The sequence below is a fragment of the Agelaius tricolor genome, unplaced genomic scaffold, assembly GCF_023055355.1.
Source record: "Agelaius tricolor isolate 1412-34295 unplaced genomic scaffold, bAgeTri1.0.p SCAF_8, whole genome shotgun sequence".
In the NCBI taxonomy this organism is placed as follows: Eukaryota; Metazoa; Chordata; class Aves; order Passeriformes; family Icteridae; genus Agelaius; species Agelaius tricolor.
In genome coordinates, this window is record NW_027269268.1 from 5,410,299 (window position 1) to 5,430,570 (window position 20,272).

Genomic DNA, 20,272 nt, shown 5'->3' on the forward strand with positions numbered 1-20,272 from the left:
AACATGTCTTATGGGGAATGGCTGAGGGAGCTGGGTTTGTTTAGTCAGGAGAAGAGTAGGCTCAGGCCTCATGGCTGTCTGCAACTCCCTGAAAGAAGGTTGGATGGAGGTGGGGTCAGTCTCTTCTGCCATGCCCCCAGTAAGAGGAATACAGGAAATGGCCTCAGGCTGAGACAGGAGAAATTCAGATGAGATGTTAGAAAAAAATCTTTTCACTATCAGGGTGATGAGGCATTGGAATAGGTTCCTCAGGCAGGTGGGGCAGTCACCATCCTGCAGGTGTTTAAGAGGCATTTGGATCTGGTGATATGGTGAAATGGTTTAGGGGTTACACTGGCAGTGCTGGGTGTACGGTTGGACTGGATGATGTCAAAAGTCTCTTTCAACCCTGATTATTTTATACCCCTACATGAACTATTCTAAATTCAGCCATGCAATATTAGATGCTAACAAAAAAAGTAGGATGCATCCTGCCCTTTTTCATCACAAGTGTGATACATGCAGTTTTGAGGGAACAAAGCTGCCTCACCATTTGGGGTTCTTCACAGCACAAGTTTTGTGAGCCAAACCTCACTGCTAAGCATTTAACAAATAGCCTAGAAATATTCAGACCTTTTGTCCTTAACAAATAGAAACTACTAAAGAAATATTTGCAGATATTTACTTTTCCCTAGCATTAGGTTAGAAACCAACTGTTTCTAACCTAATGCATGTGACATATGCACATGTTGCAAGCAACAAAAGGAATTAATTAAGTGTGCAACACTCAAAAATCCTCAGTAGGGATATTTGAAACAAAAGTATCTGAATAAGATTTTCTGGCTTGTTTTTTGCAAGAGTAATAAGCACTGTCTTCTGAAAGTCACATAAAGGATCACTTTCTAAATGGCACTCTGCATAACAGAATGGTACAGCTGGCAGGTAAAAACATCCCTAGGGAAGGAAAACAGTTTCCATATTTTTGAGGCATGTGTTCCCCTGTGAATCCTATAGGACAGGGCAGGTATCTACATGGATTTCACCTATTCACCTTATGTCCCTCGGCTTCTGTGGGTGCAACTCTTTAGCTTCAAAGCTTCCAAAAGCTGCTTATTTAGTACAGCAAGGTAGTTATTAAGGCTACTGACCTTCTTTCTAACTTTAGGAAACACAGCAGAGTACCCTTTCCGTGTTCTGTAACACAAAGCCAAGCAGATTTCCAGAACAGTGTATTTACAGCATACATGACTGATCTAAAAATAAAATAACCCCTTTTATGAAAGATTGGGTTATTTCAATTTCTCTTTCCTTCCTTCCTTTGAGCAACTTCCCTCCTCATCAGTTTCATACAATTCACTTTCATACCACCTTTAATAACCCTGTATAAGTCATGATCTTTCCTCATCTACAGCACTCAGAATTCCCCATGCAGTTTTTAAAATGGGATGACTGGGATTTTAGCAGATGACTAACTGCTATTAGTTCTCTTTTGATTTGATTTAGACATTGAAAGGTGCAGATTACTACTTCCTACAGGCTTTCATAGAACAGCTGAGATTGGAAGAGACTTCTGGAAGTTCAACCCCCTGCTCAGGCAGGGTAAAAGCTCTCAGAAGACAGTCAATGCCACCTGGTATCAAACACACCTGACACCATGTGCCTTCTTCACAGAAACTAAAAAACCCTTTTCAGGTAAACTAGAATTTCCCCACCCCTGAAACTAGGAGATAGATGGTGATGGAACTATTTTATTTATTAACGAATTATTTCTTCATTTCACATCCACACCCCATTACTCCAGAACTGTGTCACTACAGTGATTTGAACATGTACTTGGAAGAATATGCTCTCAGTGTTTTTTCAATCCCTCTTTCATCCTCCTTTTTTACCCTTCTTTGTTCAACTTATTACATTTGCCTCTTGTTTTTTAAAGTGCTACAGCTTCTGGCTCTAGCACAGGAGGGTAATCATACCTTTTGGAATGAGCAAAAATACAAACTGCCTACTTGGTGTTGCCATCTGCTTGCCCTGACAAGAGAAAATATATTCTTGACCTAATACAACAATGCACATCAACCAAGGTCACAGGCACTTTATGCAGGATTAAAATGTAATACGCAGTAACAACTATGGTCTAAGGCAGAAAAAACTTGGATTGTTCAACACCTCATTTCAAAACACATTCTCTTAATCTGTGTTAGTGAGGCAGAGCTCTGTAAATCAGATATTGCCCTGTGCTACGTGTCCTGGCCATGCATAAGGACTGTCCTGTGCCAAACCTTCCCACCTCCTGCCCAAGGCCTTCCCTACAGATGCCTGTTGATTGTGTGCACACCATGCAGACAAAAATCTTGACTTTTTATAAAGGACTGTATTAATTAAGCATTGTTGTTGAACGAACAAAGACTCAGCCATTTTTCTAGGGAACTAGAAGGATTCCCATTAGATGCAAAACAAACAGAACTTCTCTTTCCAGGAATAAAGTCTACACTTGCTTTCATCTCCCAAAATCCAACAAAAACTCCCAGCTTTGCAGCAGACCTGTACAATCGGGATTCTCCACGTCCTTCATTAACAAGGCAATGAAAACAAAGAGACAGAGCACAACCAACATCCACATAAAACACATAGCTCAGGACTAAAGAGCTGCACTGTTCTATTACCATGGCATCATGCTTTAGGAAGCCTAGATTTTCAAGGGAAACTGAAGGAGATAGACAAACACTTAAATAGCTAACTCTGGTAGAAAATAAAAAATAATCTAATTTTTAATATTTTATATTGAAGGGCAAGTATAAAATTACACGTGGAATGGTGTATTCTAAAGTAAAAAGTAGTGTTATGTCTGAGAGCAAAGCTGGAAGAAAGAACACCATAAGAAAGCATAATAGTCCCAGCCCCCACCTCCTCTCTGGATCTGCCTGCTCAAACAGATCTGAAGCAGACAATGAAATTCCTTCCACTTTAAGAAAACAGTGAAAACTGTCAAACTCATAATGTTTCCTAATCTACAGGGGCTGAGAATATAAATTATATTTGCCTTAGGCTGGTCCAGCAGAGCATGCTTTTTTGATTGTCATATCCAGTTAAGAAAAGCAATATGCTTCATAAAATGGAGCTTCTATTTTTGACTAATAAACATGGTCTGGTGCAATTTTTAACTGGCTCAACCCATAACAGCAATATTTAATATCCTCAGTATGTCCATGCACTAGCTCTTTTTCTCTTAAAATGACAAGCAGTAAAACAGATTGCCAAATACAGCCAAACTCCAAAAAACCATTTATCAGTGACTCAGCTCAGCTCATTACGATACAGAATTTGATGTTGCCAGCTTTTATATCCTTGATAGATAATCAGCAAATAAGCCTTAAAGAGCTTGCCCTGTACTGGGACACGTCACTGTCCAAGAGCTACACACACATAGGCTGGAGCTGAGGGAGGTTTAATGCAGATCTTGCTGGCTTGGCAAGGTTTGCTGAGCACTCACCTTCTGCTCACTGCAGAGATGTGCCACTACTGAACCTGAACTGCTGTGACTCCATGTCCCAGTTCAGGAGCACTGGGAAGGTGCCAAGAGACCAGTGAGCTTGGTATTGCATCACACAGCCGTGGCCCGTCTGGTGCTCAGCCTGTGGCTGGCACACACTACAGCACTGCAGTTTTATTTTCCTTTCTGAAAACATTGAAATACAGCAAAATACCATTCAAAACTACTTCTGGTGCTTCTGCAGTTCAAGCTTTAGGTCAACACCAATGTTGGAGCATTCGCTCGAGAGCAGAAATTCAAGCTTGCTGTGCTGTAACCATGAGAAATAAAGAAAATGAACCCAAATCAAATCTCTTCCAGCACCTCAAGAACAAAACAGCTGGTAAAAAACACAAATAATTTCAAGGAATGATAGATTCACTACTTATTTGCTGTCCTTTCCTTCCTCTATATACTTTTCTTTCTCTGTGTGATTAGTCTTACACTGGTGAAGTTTTTAGCATGCTAACTGGAGAACATACTAATCCAATTATGGTGCTATAGGATTTTCTTAATATTCCTGAAAGTTGTATTGGATAGATGACTAAGTACTTCAGATTCTTTTTTCCCCCCCTTTTATTTCGCTGAGAAAGCATGGAAGTGGCATTTTGACTGTGACATTTATTTTGCTTTATTCTTCCAGTAAAGAGCCACATCAAAGGTTACAGTTTCAATAAGTATTTGAAGAGACAAATAGTAAGTTTTGCTTTCAATTACTACTTTATAGTTGTAAGAGTATATATGGCTGTCCAGCAAGTAATTCTGTCTTTGTTTTAAGCCATAAAAGTCTAATATCATTCCTGCTGCAACATTTCAAAAGTCACCCCATGTTATTGCTAGTTTCATCTCCTTTCATTTCTGTGACCACTTCGGCATATCATATTTTTTAAGGTGTCTCTGAATTAACCAGCAAATCATGAAAGTTTCTTTACTTACTTCATTTCTTTTATCACCACAGGGTCAGCATTTCACTCTACAACCACTTAATACTTCTTCAGTTGTCAATGTAAAACATGATCTACTCTAAGGCTGCAAGTCCTCAGCACTCTGGTACCATCAGAAAGTGCCCTTCCATGCACATCTTTTTTAAGGGAGACCCATTTGGCAGAGCAAATTCTGCAGCCTCCCCTTTCTCTTCCATGTTGTGAAGCAGCTGGTCCCTAACTCCCAATGTCCTTACTGGTGGATTAGATAAAGGTCTTCAGGTTCCCTTTCTCATCCAATTCTGCAGGTGTGATTCAGCACTGCCTTGAAAAGGAAAGCTTCCAAACCAAAGCTCAAAGGAAAGGCAGCTGAAAGCCTAGGAAGCAGGAGGCATTGGAAGGCCTACAAAAAATCCCAGTTCTTCATTAATGCAAACCAGCTACACCTGGCACACAAAGTCACAGGGTGGAAGGAAGACTGTGGTGGTAGCTGATGTATTGAAAACATCCATCAAATGCAAATTCCTTACAAACCTCTCAGTGTGCACCTGTGCATTTGGGAAGCAGGCAATGCTGAGCTCAAACTGTATTTTAAGACATCAGGTGAAAAGACTGGGGAATTCTGCTCCTTCCTATAATTATCACTCCCCATAAACAAGGGGCATATACAATACTTCTGGTCCCATTTTGAGACAGTCAAGCACTGCTCTGTTCAGATTTGCAAGGTCTACATAACCTCAGCAGCTAAGTCCCATTATGAAAAGCTACTTAGGAACAACTCTGAAATACATCTGATTCCATAACATGCTTTTGAAAGTCAGGCAAGGTAGATAATTCCCTCTGTTAATATGGACTCTGATCATATTTGAAACTAGGGCGTTACACCTGTTAGTTTTAATAAATGGTGGGATATAGATACCCTTTTTTCACAGCACTGGGACTCCTTCTCTGAAGGCTGAAGCCACTGCGAGTCAACAATGACACTTGGAGAATTACAGCATTTCCCTCTATTACAAATGGAAGGTAACCAGGAACTTCACAGTTCTTGCAGATGAAAAGAGCACCTGCTGCTTAACTACCATTGGAGTCAAGCCCAGCGCATACAGATGGCAGCGCTCAAGGAATGGGAGAAGTGGATGGTCTACACGGGGAAAACGAGGCCCTACCGCCCCTCACAACCCCGGCTACTTGCCCTCAGGGGTTCTGTGGCCGCCAGTTTTCACAAGGCGCCTTCTCCGCTTTGATCCAGGTAGGGACTGGGAAGCTCACCCCAGGGAGAGCCCACAACCCATCACCAGGTCCCACGGCCAGCTCCAGCCGTGACACCCTCCTCACCTTCCACCAGCTCGTCCAGGCTGGTGAGCTTCTTACTGCCATCGATGGTGTAGATGGTGCGGACCCCCTGGGGCAGGTTCACGTTGTCCGACAGGGAGCGGGTGAGCTCCACCAGGAGGGCGTCGAAGGATCGGAAGCGGTCGGGGGAGATGGCGTACACCAAGCCCTTGAAGTACCTGTCCCCGTTGCGGTAGAAGCGGGCTTTGCGTGCCTTCTTCTCGGAGCTGAGCGCCTGCAGGGTGCGGGTGCGGTAGAGGCTGCAGTGCGCGCTGTGCGCCGGGCTGGGCACCAGCCCATTGCCCCGCGGCCCCGCGCCGCCGCCGGACCCGGAGCCTCCGCGCCGCGGCCCGGAGCGCTGCTGCCGCTTGTCCCGCTCCTCGAAGTGCTCCAGCTCGATGCTCCGGCTGCTCGCCATGGGGAGCCGCCTGCCCGCCCTCCCAGCTCCGCTACGGGCTCCTACGCCTGCCCGCCGCGCTCGCAAGGGCTCGGGCCGCCTAAAAGCGCATCGCGCCCCGCCGCTCTCGCCGGGAGGGCTGCGGCTGAGCGCGGCGCCCGACCTGCCCGGCCGGCGCAGCCCCGGCCCCGCCGCTACCCGCTGCTGCGCCCGCGGCCGCGCACAAAAGCATCCCTCACGGCCGAGAGCGGCGCCCCCCGGCTACGGGCGCTGCCGGGGGCCGGGCGAGAGGCTCGCAGGAGCCCCGCGGCCGCGCCCCCGCGCCGTGCCCATGCGGGCTCGCACAATGCGCGGGTCCCCGCTCAGCCCCTTCCCCGCTGGCTCCGCCGGGCAGCGGCGGCGGGGCCGGAGCGCCTATTCCCGCAGTGGGGGCGGCAGCACCGCCACTCGGCGCGGGCAGCGGCGCAGCCTCCGGCTCCCGGCGGGGGAAGCAGCCGCAGCGGATCCGGCGGGAGCGGCGCTGGCGGCCCGGCCGTGGAGCGCAGCGGAGCCGGAGCCGGAGCCGGAGCGGGAGCGGGCGGGGCTCCTGCCGGGCCGGGCGGGGGCGGCGCCAGCTCGGAGCGCGTCCGGCGCGGGGGCGGGAGCGGCCGTGGGAAGGGTGGGAGCGGGAGGGGAACGGGGCTCTTCTAGGAAAGCAGAATTTGGAGGCGCAGTTTTCCCATTGGGTTGTGCTGCCCTTCTGGTGGTCCTCCAAGGGCCGCCCGACCCTCAGGCGCACCCGCGGAGCTGCCCACCAGCCCTCTCCCGGCTTTACGTGGCTCAGTCATTGCGTTAACACGCTAAAAATGCTCCTTCTGTACAGCCCTCAGCCCAAAATACATCCCAGGGGACAGAAAACTGCGCATCCCTATCATTTATTGGCAGAACTACTTTAAAGGGCATGTAGCGATAGGACACGAGGTAATGGATTCAAAGTGAGAGTAGGTGATGGATAGATAGATAGATAGATAGATAGATAGATAGATAGATAGATAGATAGAAAGAATATTGGGACAAAATTCTTCCCTATGACGATGGTGAGGCACAAGCACAGGTTGCCCGTAGAAGCTGTGGCTGCCCCATCTCTGGAAATGTTCCAGGCCTGTTGGAAGAGGGGTTTGAGCAAGCTGGTGCAGTGAAAGGCATCCTTTCCCATGGCAAAGGGGTTGGAACTAGGTCATCTTTGAGGGCCCTTCCAATCCATTCTGTGGTTCTATGATTTTCCTTTTGCATTTGTCACCACCTCTCCCTAGGGACTCAAATAAACCCATTCACACAGCCTAAACCTAAGTGTGCTGCAACCCACGTTCCATGGTTTCCCCAAGCATCTTCTCAGTGCTCTTGAGGTTGCTCAAGTCAAATTCACTTTTTATAGAAATGGCCAACAAATACACTGAAATAGATGCAATTTCAACTTTTTTCCCAACTTATTCTCAACCATTGCTGAACATATTTTCTTTTCTTGGCACAATGAGAATTCAAATAAATGTAAAAGCTTTTATAAGTACATACATGTTTTTGGGGTTTTTTTACATCTCTTGCATAAAAAAAGAGATATTGCAGTAGCAACATTGCAAGTTGCAGTTGTGTTGTGTCATTACAGGTGTGCTCTTCTGTCTAATATTCTTTGCCACATTTTTGATGGATTTATTATTTTTCTCTTTTTATGTTTTGAAATACCAATAAAATTGAGCACTTTCTCACCATTATTACTGGGTTTCTTACAAAGCAGATTAGACATCTAGCTACAATATTCTAAAGATGATACATATAAAACATCAGTGAAACTCATTCTTTATTGAAGTACCGACTTCTGTGATGCCTGAAAACCTCCACAAGCAAAAAGAAAAGATAAACCATGGAGCTTGATTATCTCCTCTGGTGGTAAAATCAACAAAAGGAACTGAATGAGAGGGAATTTTGTTACAGTCAGGGCATGAATACACTTGTTAAGATTAGACACGCAGGTCTTGCCTAGGAACCAGGACCTAGAAGCCACAAAACAGTATGGAACAACTTTTTTAGACTGGCTTTGATATATAGTTTCTAGTCTTGATTACAGGCAAAGTTACACAGACAAAATTCAAACTCATGTGTGTAACTTTGCTCCAAAGCGGATGGGTCTCAGCTACAAAGTTATATTTTTTTCCAAATGGTTCCACGCTGCATGGGCATGTCTGGCCTTTGCAGAACAGGTCACATTTTAAGTTCAAACCTCAGCAGATGGCTCTTTGGACTAACCTTTTTCCATTTGCTCAGAAGCAGGTCACAAAAGCCCAGGGAAGTTTAATCCCGCCCTCGTACACACCTTTTGTCTCTCTGAGCTGCTAACTATATGCATATATATACATATGTATGTATATATGAATTTAATCTATTGTCTGTGTCTGTGTCTGAATATAGGTTGGAAAATCTGGTACCAGGGTTAGCATTTTGCCAGTTTCAAGGTGTTTTGCTGGGTGGCAGGATATGTCATGTATGGGACTTGCTCTGACTTCTGAAATCTCTAGCTAGAGATGGGATGGAGTGAAAGGATTTCAATGCAACCTCCTGTGAAGTAAAGCTAAAAGGGAATTCTCCAGCTTTCACCAGGAAAATTCTCTGTCCTCCTCAAAGGGAATTCCTGCTACAGAGAACTTTTGAAGTCTGTAGAGCAACTGTGTTTTGTAGAGTATATAAACATGAAATTGACTTCTGATCTGTAAAATGAAACTATTTCTATATTAAGAGGCTATTTACAGAGAGGTTGGGATTAGATCTGCATGTGTAACTGCTGAGAAAATTCAACATGGTCCTACAACTTGTGCTCTTTTTTTTTTTTTTTTTTTTTTGTCCTCCTCAGATGTTATGGATATTTTTTGTAAGATCTGTAAGCCCCTGTTGCACAGTGCTTCCCTTGGTGTGCTTACTTTGCCTTTTCCTTGCCACGTTGTTTCCCCTACAGAGTTATCTGTAGCCAAACAGATGTTTTAAAAGACTTTCCAAGATGAGGACAATTTATTATAGCCCCAAAACAACCCCATATGCATCCAAGGGACATTTGTTGTTAAGGTTTAGAAAATTAATGTGATTAATATGTAGTTCTGTATGGAACTGACGCATGGAATCCCATTGTCTTCTTCCAAAATGGGGCTGACAAATTAGCACTTTACAGCAAGCAAAGTCTGATGTATAAATGATACCTTGCTTATTAACCTAAATCTCCAGACACCATTAAAATGTGATTATCATTCATTCTTGTGATATTCTTACTCTGTAAATATACATTTCCTGTTTGAATAGAAAAGAGCTTGTTGTTTGCATGTCCAGCTAACTAATCAGTTCTCTCACCTGACTTTTTTTTTTTCCTTTCTTTTTTATGTGGTAGGCATAATGAATTCATGGTTAAAATCTCATCTTGCATCTAGAAGAGCTCCTATGTGGTTTTGTGGCTTGATTGTTTGTTTTAAAACAAGCAAGCCCTGTGAGAAGTATCTAAAAGGAAACTAAGAAAAGTGTACCATCATACACAATGTCTTTTTTCCTTCTGTTACCTGAACTGTTTACTATCCTGGTTATAATCAGTGACATTCAAGTTATTCAGAACATTTAATAGGATTGATAGGTGAGAATCAGTTCAGAATTAGAGTTTACTGTGGGTGGTATTAGGAAAAAAGTATGTATCTGGCCTTTACATTTAGCCCATTGATTTCACCTTGAAAATAATAATACATAATGTCACTAAAGAAGGAAAAAAAAATCATAAACTTGGGGTCTGTTGACTGAAGATTTTATTTACAGGAAATATTATTTGAATAATTCAATAAGGAAATGTTTACTTGCAGCACCAAGAATACCAAATTTGAGTATTTAAGCAATTAGATTATTATCTGCAATGATTTGTTTTCAACCCAAGAATGTTAAAATGCTTTTAAAATATTCATACAATAAAATAAAACCAAAAGCTTAAGCAACTTGAGCAAGTAGCAGAGAAATATATCAATGTAGGTGGAATAAGGAAGATCTTCAGTCCTTAGTGAGCCAGCTGTGCCCAGGTGGCCAAGAAGGCCAATGGCATCCTGGCCTGTATCAGCAAGTGTGGCCAGAAAGACCAGGGCAGTGATCATACTTGGTACTGCTGAGCCTGCACCACAAGTCCTGTGTCCAGTTCTGGACCCATCACTACAGGAAAGACATTGAGGTGCTGCACCCTGTCCAGAGAAGGGAAATGGGAGCTGGGAAAGGGTCTGGAGCACAAGTCCTGTGAGTGGCAGCTGAGGGAGCTTGGGGTGTTTAGCCTGGAGAAAGGGAGGCTCGGGGGAGATCTCTCTATCCCCCTGAAACGGGGTTATAGCCAAGGGAGGGTCAGTCCCTCCTCCAAGTAAACAGGGATAGGACAACAGGAAATGGCCTCAGTTGCACCAGAAAAGGTTTATACTAGATATTAGGAATAAAATTCTTCACTGAAAGGGTAGTCTAGCTTTGGAGGAGGCTGCCCAGGGAAATGGTGGAATTGCCATCCCTGTAGGTACTTAAAAGAAGTGTAAAAGTGGCACTTGGGGACATGGTTTCTTGATGGACTCAGCAGGGCTGGATCAGCAGTTGGACAGGATTATTTTAAGGATCATTTCCAATCAAAACCATTCTATGGTTTCATAATCTCATTATGAAGCTGTTCTTACATTAACACTTCTTGATGAATGGGAATGTGAGTCTGAGTGCTGTTGAGTATTGAATTATCTCTATACAACTTAATGGATCATAGGGAAATGACTGAGTCCAAGATCTGTGATAAGTCTGTGTGAGCATTTTTCGGGCCTCAGAATTATTCACTGGTTTTGATAGATTAGATGAAAATGCCATAGAAGTTCAGTTATTTTTAAAATTACTTTGTACACCTCCCAAAGTACATATTTGTATTTAGATTTGTCTTTAAGAATATTTCTGTACATCTATTTAAGATTTTTGAAAGTAGTAACAAACCATATGAATAAAAGCCATATAAAACCTATGTTGAACCTGAAGCACAAAAATGTAGAGAAGAAAAGATCCTCACATTATATTTTATTTCAATTTGCTGTACCAAAGAAGACTTAACTGTATCAAAACCCTTCCCAGCAAGGTCCTGGGAAAGGACCAATAAAGCTTCCTCATGGTTGGGATTTCATATCAGCCAGTAGCTGCTCAGATGAGTATTTTTGTCTTCATATCCAGTATTTTTTTTCCTTCCAGATTAGCATTTTTCTGCAGAACATCTCTGGCACTTTGCTAATATTCAAGAGACATTCTGTCTCATTCTCTTGTCCCTGATGTAGGAATGCATAAGGGAATGGGACCTGTACCCACAGCAGCATGAATGAAGTTGTAAAATATTCTCAAAATGGATAAATGCATCATGCAAGCCTAGTTTTTATGGTGTAGTATACACCATGGAAGAGCTAGCATACCCTCACAACAGATTCCTTTTGAAGTCAAATGAGATCTCAGCCCTTCTGCACTCCATTAAAATTCAGCTCCTGGTTATAACTGGTTGTTCAGTGACATGAGGTAATGATCCTCACCCACTCAAGTTAGATCAGAGATGACCACATTAAATAAATTGAGTATGGCTTTTTATGACATAAATAAATGCCTAACTCCATGTCCCCATACTGGTGGATTACATAAAGGTCTCCATGTTCCTTTGTCATTAAATTCTCCAGGTGTGATTCAGCATTTATTTGAAAAGGAAAGTTTCCAAATCAAAGTTCAAAGGATACACAACTGAAAGCTTAAAAAGGAGGAGGCATTAGAACACCTACAAATTGTATGTCTTTGCTAATTAATCTGCATTGCAAGATATTTGTGAACTCCCTTTTTTCTAACAGTTCAAGGCTGTCATATTGACTTCTATGACTCATTTAGGCTTTGCATATGGCCAATTTTATCTATCATACACCTCTGTAACTGAATAAAAATAGCTTAAAATTTAGATAATTTGAAGAGAAGAAAAGCATGATTTACAGACAAAGAAATCTTTTACTTATCTATTTTCTTGTAGCATATTTAGAAAGAAGTCATTAGGGTTTTAAAAACATCTCTATTACCTTTTTTTGCTACTAACCCCATCATCATTTTTGTATAAGCATTAATAATTTTAATTCCATTTGTTGCTGTTTCAATACAATACATCAAAATTCTATATTTTCAATAGAAATGGCTGTCTGAATAGTTGCTATAACTCTGGTTGGACAATCCATGATCTAGGACTAAATGGATCACTTAATCTATTGTTTTATTTAAAAAGTATGATTATTCACATGGTTTTTAAAGTAGGAGAAATGTGGGATCTTGAAAAAACCCTTAAGAACTATGCTATTTCATAGCATATATGTTAAATAACTTAAAAGGACAAGATTCCAATAAATCTTTCAAAGATCACTGCCAATAATTATTTTAGTGAATTACCAACATAATTAAAAATGAAAAATTAATGTGTTTTCTGAGACAGGTACTTCAGCAAAGATCAAAGGTCTAAGGTAAACTGATGCCCCAAACCTGATGGCAACTAGAGATGAAAACAAGAGTGAAGCAGCAGTACCTATTCTGAAACAAGTAAACTAGTAAAGGAAAAAAATTAATTTTATAATATGATGGTTACTGAAGCAAAGCATAGAATTCTCTCATCTACACTCCTATTCCTTGATGGCTTTTTCCTCACCCACCTGGGGCTGCTGCCCTTATTTGAATCTGATATTTGCAAATTGGAATCTGGCAATGTTCTTGCTACAATAATAAGCCTCACCTCCAAAAATGCCATAGAGCAGGAAGCTAATATTGCATATTTAGTTTGCCTTGAGAAAAAACCCACTGTATAGTGTACCTATATACCAAGAGCATCAGCAGGCAATAGAACAACTGCAGAGAATGAAATGAATAATAATTTTCCCCCTCGCTTTCTTCCGTGTCACAGTTGACTCCACTGGCTTCAGGGGCCTTTTCATCCAAGGAATGACTTTTTGTAAAACAGGAGAAGAATGTACAAATGACTTCTATTGATAACATGAGCAAGATGCAAGAAAAGGTGAGGTACCACATTGAATCAGAGCAGTTGGTACAGCTGTCAGCAAAAGGACAGATTTTCAAGCCCACAAGCCTCTTTCACATCCAAAAAGCAGCAATATATTAGCATCATTTAAAACCAATGTTGCTCTAAGAAAAATGACTTGAGCAATAAATTAATGCTAATCAAAGTCAAGATCAGAGTGCCATATTTGCAAGAGAAAAGCAGCAGATTTAGAAGCCTTGTGATGCAGAGAGTAAAATAGTGGTGATTGTGGCTTGTGGGAGGTAGAGGCAGAACAAGGAACTGCCTTGAAGAAGAACACTGGGTGTAAAAGAGACCTCCTGACTTTATATTGGATCTGTGAATTCCAATACCTGGAAGAAATAGGAATTTTATTCCTTAGGTTTACTTTCTGGCTGGACCCTGCAACACCCTTGAGGATTTTGAAAATCATAATTAATGCAGTATAGAATGGTGATGCTTTACAGAAATACCTTGAAGATTGGAGAAGTGGAATGACGAGTAGAAGTAAAGGTGTAAAGTCATATATATATATATATATATATATATATATATATATATATATATATATATATATATATATATATATATATCAGGATTTTTTTCTACTCCAGCATGGAGTAGAAACTCACCACTGGGGAACAGAAGAAAAGAAGGGGGGGAATGTACTGTTGGTCAGAAATTTTGGCTAAGCTGCAAGAACAGTAAGTGCAGCTTTTCACTTTCTTCTTCATCTGAAGACGATCACATGTGGTATTTAATTAAAAAATAGTGCAGGGAGACTTTCAGAATCAGCAATTGCTGAATGTAAGTTATATTTTTTTTATAGAATAATCAAATTTTATTTATTTAAGACTAAGCAAGCTTTTTTTTCTGGTCTATTGATATGTTTAGGGTGAGCATGGCATTGTCTGTGGATGCATATCTTACTTTCAAAGCCTCTGTATGGGCCTTAACCTTGTTGCTGCTTGACTGTGGAAGTCCTCAGCCATAGGATATTCCCAGTGATTTTCTAAAGTGTCAGAGCCTCAACTTGTTTTGTAATGCACAAATACAGTGATGGTGATGATCAGGACAGGTTGCAGAAATTGCTGATGACAATTTTATAACATTAATTAAAGATCTGTCACCTAGCCAGCTACTGAGGAAGACTGAGTTGTATCCCCTTAGAGTGTTTTCACTCTTTGTGTGCTAATATATGCTCTGTGCACATCACTAGAGTCTGATTTCAGCTTAGTGCTCTAATAACTTGTTTTAGAGAATTCTTGCATCTAAAGAAAGGTGTTGTTCCAGAGGTGAGATATCAAGCCCAATCTTGGCCTTCCAGGCTTCTGTGACTTCTTTAGTAATTTTGGTGTTATTATTTGCATGTGTGTTGTCAGATTTGCTGGAGAATGGTATGCTGCTGTTTTGTCCTAATTACCAGCAAAGGTTTTAGTTAAGTTCAGCAGAATTATTCTGTCTGTTCATCGGCACAGTACAAAATGAAGTTGAATCAATAAGGTCAGCTCCTGTACAGGAAAGAGAAAACAGCTACTTGGCTTTCATGTGATGAGAGTGGTGCTTTAGTTTTTAAAAGGAAGTCAGATGCAGTGCTGTGAAAATCCTTAATCTTGTCTTGTTCTTTCCCTATCAGTCATACTTTAGTTGGCATGTTTTTGTACTCTTTGTATCTCTGACAAGAAATCTATACATTTGACTTCTTGCTGCCAGCAAAGCCATTTGCATTAGGAGCAGAATGATGTCTCTCAACTACTACAGCCAGCATGGTCGAAGTTGTGTGGGAACTTTGCCAGACTGAACTTATGGCCTTAATAAAATAATGGAATGCTGCTTTGGGGCTTAATTTTTGGCAGTAACATTGTGAATATCACATTTCTTTTCTTCAGATGACTTAGATTGAGAATATTACTGCCTTATGACTTCTTATTTTAATGTTTCCTTTAAGACTGCTGATCCTGACAGGTTTGGAAAGACAAAAATAAACTGATTCATCAATAAATAAGGAAACCATGAGAAGTAAATGGAAGAAATCTTGGTGAGCTTCTCTGATCCTGGTACCGTGTACGGTCTTGAAAGTGAACAATTTGCTGCAAAACCAGTCACGCTTCTTCCAGACAGAGTAGTAGTGTGTGTTGCTTTGTAAAGAGCTGGAAATAATATAGAATTAAAGCATTTGCATAGAGATTGTCAAGTGCAGCCAACTCTTATTTTTGAGAAGGCAGAACCTTAAGCAAAATAATTTCAAGGTCAGTTGTGACTGAATTAGGAATAATTCTTATTTAGACTTCTAGCTGAGCGGCAGAGGAGATGAGGGGAGCGCAGATGAAGGGGCACAGAAGCTGATTGCTGACAAAAGAACAACTATGGCTACAGGCACAAAGTAACCTTGGGCTGTTCCAGAGTCCCCAGTACATTTGCTGAGCCGGAATTTGGAACAAAAGTAATAATTTTGAACTCTTTTTTTCCCTTGAAGGAAATTCAGATGCTAGAGTTTAATTGGAAATGAAGTCTTCTTGGAGAACTTAAGGTATTTTCATTATGAACTTCCTCAAACCTCAGAAATGGGAGATTTTAAATGCAGTATAACCCTTTAGTTCTCTGGAAGTAAGGGGAAGCAAACCTTTCCCAGAGTACTCAGTTTTAGCTCTTGGTTCTTTCCATAACCATAATGGATTAAGTGCCATGAGTACACTGAAAGGACTTCGTGCTAAACCCAGAGAGGTTACATTCCCAAGAATTTGTCTGGAAGGGGTGTGCCTGCAAATGGCAATTCATCAACTGATAAACCTGACCCATGCGTTTGCAGAACAGGAACATAAATACTGCTGACAAACACAAGAGTCACAATAAAGTGTCCTGGGAAGGGTTTTCTCCTTACCATTAAGTGTTTGGGTTTTCTTTTTTCCCCCCAGAATTAGAAAGTTCCTTAGTCACTCCTCTATTGTTCTCCTGCCATATTCAGAAAAAAAGCCTGAATAACTGAAGCACTGGGAAAATAAAAACCATTCACAGCTACTCAGTTACAAACAGAGGTGTTCTATGTCTTTTTCCCTCAGTGATGTAAGTCACTAGATCTAGACTATTGTGTAGGAGCCAGGGGTGAATTCTAATGGTGAGAAAAATCTATGAAAAAATCTTTCCCGGAACAACTTCTCTTTTCTAGTAGAGATCTCTTAGGAAACATGATAGCTCTTACTGATCTTTATAAAAAAAAGAAAGTTTTATCTCCATATATTTTTGTTATCTACACACACACATATAGTGTCAGTGTATGTTCTGCTTTATAGAACAGCAACTGTAACACCTGGAAATGAGTAGTTAGCCAGAGCAGATAACAGGGAATTAGGCAATTAATCTGCTTAACAAGGACATATGCCAAAGTAGTTTAAATTGTGCTAGTTTGCAGTTCTATTCTTATATAAGAGGCATTAAAATTTAGCAAGATGTGCAGTGGTAAAAAAGAATATAAAGCTATAGTTCATTCAAAGTCTAAATGCAAGTGTAGCAACTGTCCTATTTCAGCATTTTGCCCATTAATAGACAGGCTGGTGGTCCAATATGAGCTGGGTTTACACCAGCTGGGATGGTATAGACTTGATTGATGTGCAAAGCTACATTTTTCAGCAGATATTCCATCTGTTCTCTTGTCTGATCCTGTACTGGCAAATTAGTCATGAGAGTCTGCTGTTATCATACTATGGAAATATTTCTAGTTTGATTTTCTAAAATTTTAATTCTATTTTAGTTGGGCAGTTGTGTCTCCCACTGACACTTTTATTTTGAATGGCAAGAAAACAACTTTGCTGTGAGCATAGTGGAACTTTTTTCACCCTGCTGCTCATTTACTCTAGGGCAGGTAACTCTCACAGAGACTTAGTGACCTCTGAAATTGCAGGCCAGCATTCTTTGGCCTGGGAACATCTATTACATGTTGTGGAAATGTTGTGGATTGAACAAGGAAAATAGAGAGAGGATTAATATTTAGTTTGTGAAATATTTCATACGTGAAAACCTTAAGAGATAAAAGATCATATTTTTTTTTTTTTTTTACTTGGTTTGATTTTTTTTTTTTTTTAATTTTTTTATTTAACCCTTCCTCCCCTCTGGAAGATTTTCAGGTGTGGGGAGAAAAGGTGACGCCGACTTTGCAACATCTGTTTTTATAGATGATACATGGGTTAAATACTGCTCAGGCAGTTGCTGGATGGTGGTGGTTTTGTCAGGATCGGAGGAAAAACCATTTCATGAGAGCCGTGTTTGCATTCAGGGGAGGACTGGTTGTACCGGTATCGGGTTTGGTCAGATTACTCTGCCATCTTGTGGGTAATTCGAGGATGTGGAGGATTTTTTCTCATTTACACTAGAAATACAAGTTTATATCTCTGTAGGTTAATATTTGCAGGAAGAAAATTTTGGTGTTGTTATAAGAGAGGATCAAAGGTGAAAAGAACACAATTTCCAAATGTATCAGGTTCTTTGAGCTAATTGCATGTTTGTATCCTATTATGCAGCTTAGTTATTTCATCTCTTTTTCATCTCTTTTCTTACATTAAGGAATGCTTTTGCTACTTATGACATTTAACAGCAATAAAAAGGCAAATTTAAATCATATTTTCTGGAGTGCAGTTTTTTGTCTGTTAGGAAAAAAAAAACGACAAACACTCCCCCAGGAAAATAGAACAAACAAACAAACAAACCATCTCTTGCTTTTTTGTCTTAAATATTCATGTCCTGCTCTTCTTCAGTCCTCTGGTGTGTTGAGCTGTTTCACAGCAAATTATTGGACATTTCTCTACTGAGGGCTAGGAAGAGCTGCAAGAAGAGCTTATATATAACCACAGAATTTTGTAGCTCACAAATTGGGTCTAGCTTGCCATATCTCAGTCTATGTGCTGTTATCTACTGAAAATAAACAGGTGATTTGTGTTGTGTATGTTTCTGATAGTAAAGAAAAATAAAATAAAGGCATGGGGAAAGGCTGCTTGATGTTGTAGACATCAACACAGCTCATTAAACTTGATGAATCAAGACCCATCTCTTTGTGCAATTCAGAAAATAACATTTGGAAGGCACTGGGTGAATTCTTGTTGCCTTATTGGTATTGCACAAGTGTGCAGGCTCTAGCTGAGAGTAATGAATTGTAAGAAGTGATATCCAAACATATCGTAAAACTATAGAGCAGTTTGGGTTGGAAGGGGCCTTTAAAGGTCATCCAGCCACCCAATCCAACCCCCTTTGCAATAAGCAGGGACATCTTCAACTAGATTGAATGTGTGTGTGTGTGTGTGTATACATACAGACATAAACATGAAACAATTTCTAGTATCCAAAGAGTTTACCTTTAAAGTGGGCCAGGAAGAAGAAGGGAAGAGGAAAGGATATTTTATCTTAATTTTAAAACAAGGAATTACTACAGCACTATTGTGGTGAGTCTGCTAGACCTTGAACTTGTATTTCCTTTTCCCCAGACCCCTTGCATCTTTACGCTTTTAGGTATTGTGAATTATTTACAATGGCAGCAGATCAACGGGAAAATAATACTGGTTAAGGGTAACAAAGCAGCTCTAAAATCCAGTTTAAAGAAAAAAATCCCAAATCTTTCTACCTTTCTCTGAAGCTAACAAACAAGCAGACTCACCCTTACAGGCTACTGCTCCTCAGGATGCTTTTTCTCTGATGGAAAACAGAGGGAAAATAAGTATTAAAAAAAAAAAAAAAAAAAAGGATGTTCATAGTTTCTTTTGAAGGAGGCTCTAGAGGCTGTGACACAAGATACCTGCTTCTCCTAAGGAGCCAGAGTTATTTGCTGGAGAAATATCCCTGTGTGCTTTGTTCCTCTTCTCAAAGGAAACAGAGCTTATGTTTGGTTCTTATTAGAAAATAGAGAGGTTCTGATAGGTTCTGTCAGTTTTATCTCTGCTGCTTAAAGCTGACCCTTCCCCAGGTGTCTTTGTCTCTGAAAAAAGTTAATTTTCCTGTCAGCTCTTCAGCTCCCTCTGTTCCCTACCTGAGGTACTATCTGTGGTATTGTGTTAGCTGGTGAATTAATCAACTACAGCAGACCCTGAACTATGTCATTGGAGTAGTTTTATAGGTTTTCTTTTCTTGATTTTTATGGGGGAAAAGCTTTTTGTAGAAGGGAAGACTGTAAGTGATATTACCTGTTCAGTCAAGTGAACCCAGGTTCAAAAGGTTGTACATTAAAAGACCTGTAATTGATTTTTAGCTGTATATGGGGAAATACTTCACAGATCCCAGACTACTTACTAATCTCATCAGAAGTGGGTTTTGTGGTGTGCTGTTGTGGTTAAATAGTTTGTTGGACTTCTAAGAGAAAACAAAACTGGAAAAAACAAGCAGTAGTGAAATAGAAGGTTAAAATAAATGAAGAACTAAAAGAACTAAAGAAATCACTCTCTGCTTCTTGGGTAACAGGAATTGACATGCAAAAATGAGAATTTACAAATTTTCTAAAAATTAGTTTGGAAGAAAGTTAAAATAACTGGAATAACTTTTAAGAGGTTGTAGTGGCAAAGTTTTAAAAATCTCTTACAAACAATGCAGAGAAAGCAGGAACAGGACAAAAATGTTGAAGCTTGAACATGGTCAGCAAAACTCCAGGCATCAGACAAATCAGAAGACATGTTGTCCTTGCTAAAAGGCAAATGAGATAATTATGAAAACATAGCTACATCAACAAAACCCAGAGAATTTGCAAAGTAACTGCTCAGAGTCATTGTAAAGAAAAAAAGCCATAATTTTGCAGAACTGGAGTAAAACCCACTTACTCAGAGCAATGTGACATCAAAAAAGATACTGGTACCAGCCACCTGGTGTACTGATTTGCAAAATATTAGTTGAATTAAAAGTAACTTTATTTTTTAAGTTATATAATTCTTCTGGTCATCTAACAAGACATTAAGCTCTTTTTTCAGCTCTTTTGGTTCAGATCCCTACTACAAGGTTATCTACCTCTTTGCCTTAAAATATATCCATTCTATCCTGCTTCTCAGCTAGTATTTTCT

At 40.6% G+C, this 20,272-nt stretch overlaps 1 protein-coding gene across 5 annotated transcripts in view; it reads right to left on the reverse strand.

The window, feature by feature from the left end:
* The window catches only part of DCLK2 (doublecortin like kinase 2), a 79,543-nt gene extending 72,780 nt beyond the window's left edge, over positions 1-6,763 (reverse strand). For 3 of the 5 annotated variants that reach the window (XR_011679891.1, XM_071431466.1, XM_071431468.1), the window contains exon 1: positions 5,767-6,759. Coding sequence is in view for 3 of the 5 variants with exons in the window: in XM_071431466.1 (XP_071287567.1) it covers positions 5,767-6,181 (415 nt within the window). In the remaining 2 variants the exon portion in view is untranslated. Of the gene's footprint in view, positions 1-5,766 lie in introns of all 5 variants that reach the window. The other 2 variants (XR_011679892.1, XM_071431467.1) reach the window with 1 other exon arrangement.
* Positions 6,764-20,272: the final 13,509 nt, after the last annotated feature.